The sequence below is a fragment of the Anopheles aquasalis genome, chromosome 3 (genome assembly GCF_943734665.1).
Source record: "Anopheles aquasalis chromosome 3, idAnoAquaMG_Q_19, whole genome shotgun sequence".
NCBI classification, from domain to species: Eukaryota; Metazoa; Arthropoda; class Insecta; order Diptera; family Culicidae; genus Anopheles; species Anopheles aquasalis.
Window position 1 is genome coordinate 60598549 of NC_064878.1, and position 7500 is coordinate 60606048.

The following is a 7500-nucleotide window of genomic DNA, read 5'->3' on the forward strand; positions in this document are numbered from 1 at the left end:
ATGACCTACGGTGTTTGCCTCTGCGAGCTGCTGCTTGGAGCTCGTGTTGACCGAGAAAATATCAGGTTTTGGATTTGGTTTGGGCCTGATAAAACACATGTAGCACGCGTATTGAATTATGCGAAGCACTCTTGGGCGTGCGTGTTTGCAGCTCGTGGGTTTTTGGCCAACGATCGTCGTCCGACTGCTTAGCTTAGCCGAAGAACGCCCTCCAGTTCAGCCCTCCTAGTGATGTTTGCACACGGCTGAAATCTTGCGAAGCAGAGGAGCCTGCGCCCATGGATCGTGGAATGAATATTCTAGATAACACGTGCGCGCAAGATGCCGGTTGAAGTTCTTTAAATTAACGTTTTGTTTGTGTGTTTTATAAAATCTAATTCCTGCTCACCGGAAAGCCACCAATCGGCCAATTGGATTCCTACCAACCGGTGCCGAACTCGAAACCATGGTGACAACACTTTGCTTTGCTGCTTCATTTTAAGCATTCTTAGCACACGCCAACTTGGATTGAATTTTCCTTACAGTGCTTGTCCACCACGGAACGGCGTGGATCTGCTGCGCCCACGCTAGCGCACGTTCCAGGGAATCTAATTTTCCCGGAAAAAACTTTCCCTTGTCAATCACTCAATCTGTTGTAGGGGCCAGTGTAAGGATAACTCCCGGTGCCATTTACGTCTACCATCACACAGAAACACACACGCGCACTCGATGTGCTACTAACCACCATCAGCAAAGCACTCCTCGTAAAGAGCAAAGTGATCGCCTCCACTTGCACGTAGCGTGCATTGTGTTTCTTCAAAAACTCGTCGCAAAGTTTACCTACCATCTGTGGGCCGCGGGAAAACGTTTCGGCCCGGAAGTCACTACCGTAGGTAGACTAGCGAGGAAGCAACAAAAACGATTGTCGAGCGTTATGCAAGCAAAGGTCCGCAGGGGTGACGCAGTAGCAGGAAGTGATCCATTTTCCAATGTCCGAATGCCAGCTGCGGCAGTCGGTCGGTCCGGTACGCAAAAGTGCAACGCAATGCGGGGTTTGCATCCCATTTCAATTGTTTGTTTTGTCGTATTCAATGCAACAGAATATCAAAGCGAGGAATATTTTGTAGAATGTTCGTGAAATCCTTGGTTTCATTTCATTAAAATAGTCTTCGATCTGTTGTAGGGCTAAGGATGGGAATCAGCGGACCAGTTTTTGCTCTATTGCTAGCCAAGGACATGTTTGATGCTCCCAGATTTCGCCATTTTCCGATTCATCCGACCAATACCACTGCTTCATCCATCGCAGTAACGGCACGGGACGTAACGCTGATGGTCCACAGGTCCGCTCGGTAGTCGGTATCACATACACCATCTGATGATTGTGGTCAATGTGGACCAAGTGAACGACTTCCCTCCGGACCATAAAGAGACCGAAACCGGCTCGTGTCACTCCGAACAGCGCGGTCTCGCAACGCGGCGCGCATCCGGACATTGCAACTATGAATTCGTTGACCTAAATTTATTCCAATTTGCATTAATAAATTACCCATCTTCCGGGAGGGGGGGGGGGGGGGGAGGTTGTGGTAGGTGGCAAGGCAAGGGTGTGATACACCGTGGCCACCGCAGCACCGCACGGCACGGCACGGATCCGCTGAGGCCAAGATGAGGCTCATTTGAAACGCCATTGTTTGCAAATGATGACCGAAGGAATCATGGCTCCGGGGCCCCAGATAACGATCGTAACAATAAATTTTCGCCTTTCGCCATCTTTTTCCTGCTTTGCGCTTCACGAGCCCTACGAGCGACCGAACTTCATTAGCGACAGCTTCGTCCATCGCACACGAACCGAGTCCTTCGAGTGTTGGAGGCGATGCTGATGGTTGTGGTGGAGTGTTGTGAGTTGTGCGGTTTGGCTGTGCCACAGGACACAGGAAGAGGTGCTTTTTGTTGTTATTGCAGGGGAGCTACACCCGCACCGGTCCTCCCTTTCCCTCTTCTACCATCAAAGGGCGTGTGTCAAACGATGCCAACGGGGGAAAAATGATGGCCTCCAGTGGGTGGCAAACGATCGGCGAACGGTATGCGGAAGGAAGGTGACAGAGAGAGAGAGAGTAGAGCATGGTGGATGGTGGAACGGAAGAGAACGGAACGGTATGGTGGCCCTATCCCATCCGGAAGGTGGTGAAGGCTCAGCTCGAAATCGAATAAAAGTTAATTTCATCCACTTACGGAAGCCCACGAGTGACATTCGACAGATACCCCGAGCCACTGGCAGGCGGCATCGGTGGGACCCTAAAACGGGGAGAAGGATGGGCCACAACTCCCCTCCTGCTGCTAGCGATGTGTGGGTTCAATCGGAAAACCGAAATAAGGGTTTTTTGCGTTTACCGGTAGGGCATTGGCTGGTTTTCGATTAGTTTCGGCATTTTCGGAGGGATATTTGTGAGTGTGGAGGGTGTGTGTTTGGTGCCGGTAACTGCGTCATGAATTGCCGACGGCAAATGAGCATGGTAGTTACATTTTTTACCACCAGCTTCACAACCCGGAAGGTGGTAAAGGTGTTGCCTCATTATGCTTATTGCTTCTATCTACGCCCAGCATTCCCGTTTTGTGTGGGGCGGAATAGGGTGATCGTGATCGAGGGTGGTCTTCTTTTTTTCGCGTTCGTTCATTTCGATTTCGACAATTACGATTTTCCAATCACGACTTACGCAATGAGTTGCATTAGTATGTTGGTTGGTATTTTTTTAAATCTGATTTTTCAAAGAAGTTTACAGAAAGCTCTTCTCTATTAGATTGTTGAATGACTTTTTCCATGCTTTATTTTATGGAAAACATTTTTCGAGTTTGGAGTATATACTTATAGACATTTTAAGAAGAGCTTTTCTTTATTAAATGAAACACATTTTATAAAAAAAATTCTTAAACTTAAGAGGGCGATAAATAAGAATTAATCAAATAATTCTGTCACGATACATCACTGTGCCAGAGCACAAAAAATAAGTTTTCCAATAAACCTAACAAAAGTAATTTAACTTTAGCTGCATTCTCCAACTACAACCGCTCGGTTGATTGTGTTCTACGAAACACACTCGAGAAGTAATGGAAACTCGCAAAGTTTTCGATATTTAATGAAAAAAAAACTAAACTAGTTTACTTTTGAAATGGTTTTCATCGTGGAGGTGAAAGAAAACCAAACATTTTCCCACCCCCAGAACCGACAGAACTCGCCAGCGCACACACAAAACCACGCGATACATTGTGAGCATTCCAGTGAATGCAGCAAATTATTCCGATTAAAACCAGAATGGCGCCGTTGGTGGGCGCGCATCACAAGTGCACCAACGCAGCAGCATCAGCTCCAGCACCACCGGACCATGAATTTTCATTCGGACTTTTGGCATCCCACCACGCACCCACCCATCCACTTTTCCGAAACTTCATTCCATTCATTCCATTTGGCTTTTCGTAAAAATTCCCAAATATTGATACCGCTTTTTACTGTGTTTGGTTGTTTGGTTTTTGCTTGAAGAAAAAAAAGAGATGGGGGTCAAAAATGAAACAACACATTGGTGGTGTAACGAACGCGCGGCCATTTTCGGGTTTCCTCGGCCACAACCTCACATCTGATGTGGGCTCCAAAGGAAGGGAGGGTTGGTGAAAACTTTCCGGCCAATGCAGCACTTTTCTGCAGCAGCGTCAATTCACATTCATTACGATTTTGTAGTGCATGAACTAGTGAACACAATGGCCAGTCGACCGTGGCCATTGCGGGGAGGGGGGGGGGGGGGGGCATCCTTTTTGTAATTTTGTTCTCTGCGGCCCCCCTGTTTCGGCATTACATTGGTATGGTCAAAGGTTCCAGTGGACCATCACCAGAGTGGGTTTGTTAACTTGATTTCATGTGTGGCGTGGTGTGTCGAGTGATGCGTGCGCCCATCGCCACCGCCATTTGTGTTCGCGTACCCTTCGAAGCATGTTCCTTTCCGCCTGTCTACTGGCCTCTCGCCTTTTCACACTTTCAACCGGTTCGCTTTGGAGTTGGAATCCGGACAGTGTTCGAGCCACAACACAGTACACCAAAGGCCCGACAGCTCGATACAAGTTGTGGCCTCATTTACTGGCGTATTTGTCGTGGGGTAGCACCAGCAACGAAGGCGACAGTGTAAAGCGACTGTTGTTCGCAAATGGGGAACAACCCCAGATCCTCTCTCTCGCTCTAGTCCTGCCTCTCCTGCCACAACCGCTGCAGAGTGATTGATAGTAATGGAAGTTTCTCAACTTGCCCTAGCGCGCTGTCTACGGGCTGTCACAAGGGGTCCACAGACCCGTTTAGCCTATCCGTCCAGCCTTCTAGTCAGGGAGGACGACAGCAGCTGCAGGACCTGATTGCTTCAGGCGTTTTCTCGTTACGTAAGCTTCATCGATCGCCAGCGCTTGATGATGGTCTCGCTGGAGAGTCTAGAGCGGGATAAAGTTTGTGAACCTCCAGGGCCTCCACAGCGGACCCACAAAGCGGACTAAATCGTTAGGGAATCCCCTGATGGAGTCTTTACATCTCCACGGACAGTAACTGTCTCCGGTTACGTCCTGCGTCCATCTCATTGATGCGGTACGGTAGATATGGTCATCAGTTTTGCATAAGCACAGCTAAATGACAGTTCGGGAAAATGTTTCTAAACACTTTTAATGGCTCTAGAGATCCTGCGATGTGCCCGGAGTACGGCTATTCATTTTTGGTTTACCCACTAGTTCTGCGTTTTATTTTGAATCTACAAGAGGAGCACTTCCCATCACACTAATCTGTGATCTACGGTGAGACTTTGTACGGCACTGGAATTGAGCAATCGATCCGGTAATGAATCGAACGGATTTTCGGACAAATCAAGCGAATAAACTCTAAAGTATGGCACAGTTTGGTCGGGCAGCCGCCGAATGTTGTTTCGCGACACATCCAGTACCTGGAGGAGCTTCAGATGATGGAGTTGCTCGAACGGAAAGCTACTCAGCCTGTTCTCCGACAGATCGAACGCTTGCAGGAATCGCAGCGTGAACAGTCGCTGATCGACCTCCGTCAACAGATTATCCGCTAATGCTAGGCACTGTAGGTGAAACTTTAAATCGCTGGACGCCCATTGAAGAGATTGGATTTGATTAGAGCTGGCAATGAGCGTTCGGTAGTGTGGTTGAAGTTCCAAATGAGTCAACTGGTTCCACGAAACGTCCAGCAGAGTAATGTTGGTGTTCCGATTCAGTAGCTCTAGGTCGGTTAGGTTGTTGTGTGATATGTTTAGTGATTGAATCGGTATCTGCATCAGCATGCTGCCATCTAGGATGCAGGTGATCGAATTGTTGGCAACATTTAATGCCTCTAGGGACCTTTCCTTCAGTGCCGGGTGTCCTGGTATTGTGGTGAATCTGTTGCTCTCTAGGTTGATTACTTTCAGGTTGATCAAATTCTTAAACCACAAAGGATCGATGGTTGCGAGTTCATTAAACGAAAGATCGATCTCCACCAACTGCTGGCTGCCCCAGAATGTGTCGGATGAAAGGCTGGAGAGTCTATTGTGCGCGTATGAAACCGTTTGTAGTTGGTATTGGCCTTTTAGCAACTCTGAGGATATAACAGTCATCAGTGAGCCGCTGATGGCAAGATGTTCTAGTCGCAGTTGATAAAAAGCATCGTCCTCAATTCTTTCCAGCACCTTCGAACCAACTTCCAAGTGTTTTAAGTCAGGCAGGAAACTGAAATGGTTTACAGACAGAATCCGAATCGAAACGTCTCGAAGAAGAAGCTTTTCCGTGCTCTCATACGCTCGGAAGTGGTTGGCCTGTAGCTCGAGCCTGCTGTTCCCCGTGAGGTCGAGAGCAAACACTGGACCACTAAATGGAGGAGTATCGCTCAAATTGTTATGCCTGAGACCGATGCTTATGGGAACGGCCTGGCCGATTCTTACCAAGGGATTTATAAGGCAGTTCTGATCAACGGAATGCAGCAAATTATTGGACAGTTCAAGCATTGTAAGCATAGGATATTGGTGCTCGGTGCAAATCTCACTGATTGAATCAATTCGATTTCCACGCAATGAAAGCTCCTGCAGCTCGTCAAATACGCTCGGTCCCAGATCCTCTAGTGATACGATATCATTCGAATCGGCATGCAAATAGTGGAGTTTAGTGCCCGATAGGGCTCGTCCATCTAGCTTCGTGAGGTGATTGCCGTTGAGATTCAGGTAACGAATCGGTGAACCGTGAAAGGTGGCCAACTCAATGTTTGTTAAAGCATTATGTGACAGATCAACCGAGTGAAGCCTTGGTAGCCCGGCGAAGGTATTCGTTTTGAGGATCGTCAACCGATTGTAGCTACAGGTGACATGTTGTAGATGATCGTTCGTCTTGAATAGTAATGGTGGTAGCTCCGTAATGTGATTATTGTCCAGGTAGAGTGCTTCGAGCAACACCAGATCTTGAAAGGCATCCTGTTCGATCCTTTCGATCACATTTCCGTAAAGCATCAGACTCTGCACGGGCTGACGATTTGAAGGTCCTTTGATTCTTCGAACAGCTTGCAACCGGTTGTTTTGTAGTAATAGCTCCGTCGTTTGCAGTACTAGTGGAGAAATTTGTTGCAATCTGTTTCCCTGTAAATTCAGATATAGGAGCTGCGTCTGAGTCTGAGGAAACACCGTTTCATTGGCTACCGACTCGATCCTATTATTACTCAAGTCCAGATGCTTCAAGCACATCAACTCAGTCAACCCATACGCTGGTTCCACCCTATTTAAGAGATTCCCCTCGAGATGTAGCTCTTTCAGCCTTCGATTAGAACCAAGAAACCGCTCTGGGAGTGTTCGGAAGAAGTTGTACGACAAATCGACATATTTAAGCTCCTTCAGAGCGACAAACGCGTTTCGATGAAGAGTGTCTAGCAGATTCCCTCGCAGGCGTAACTCTTCTAGCTCACCGGCCATCACCAACAGTCCCGGATTCAGCGTAGCAAGACTGTTGTAACTAAGATCGAGCACTTTCAGATGTCGTAACGGTTGCAGCAACCTCCCATCGAGAGCTGTGATTTGATTCCAGCTCAGATTAAGGAACGTTAAGCCTTCCAGCGAATTGAACGAAGCAGGGTGTACGAACGTAATCTCATTCTCGCTCAGTGAGAGCCACTCCAAATAGACCACTGGCTGGAACTCGTCGCCACGTATCGTTTGCAACTGGTTGTTACGCATCGACAGTGACTTCAGGCGTGGCAGGTGACCGGCAAACGCATCGACCGGCACCTCGGTCAGCAGATTATTGTCGAGCCAAAGTGTGGTTAAACGTTCGAAAGACCGGAACGCATCCTGGTGCACCGTGTGCGCTTGGGTCGAGAGATGCAAGTGCTCTATCAGTCTACCAAGAGGACAGCTTTCGTGGAGCAACTCGGACGATATCACGGGATGGGAGCGGTCAGGCTCTAAAGTGCACGATCCTGTCTTGGTTGTCGGTGGTTGGTCGTACGCAGAGACACTCGATAGG

The 7500-nt window shown here is 48.2% G+C and overlaps 2 protein-coding genes across 7 annotated transcripts in view; one reads left to right on the forward strand and one right to left on the reverse strand.

Moving 5' to 3' along the window:
• LOC126575277 (potassium voltage-gated channel protein Shal) overlaps nucleotides 1–7500 on the forward strand; it is an 80284-nt gene that overhangs the window by 52940 nt on the left and 19844 nt on the right. The gene's annotated exons all lie outside the window — the stretch shown is intronic.
• LOC126575269 (chaoptin-like) overlaps nucleotides 4118–7500 on the reverse strand; it is a 3617-nt gene continuing 234 nt past the window's right edge. Inside the window, exon 1 of the mRNA XM_050235883.1 lies at nucleotides 4118–7500. This exon is cut by the window's right edge and continues 234 nt beyond it. Coding sequence (XP_050091840.1) covers nucleotides 4773–7500 — 2728 coding nt within the window. The 3' untranslated portion in view covers nucleotides 4118–4772.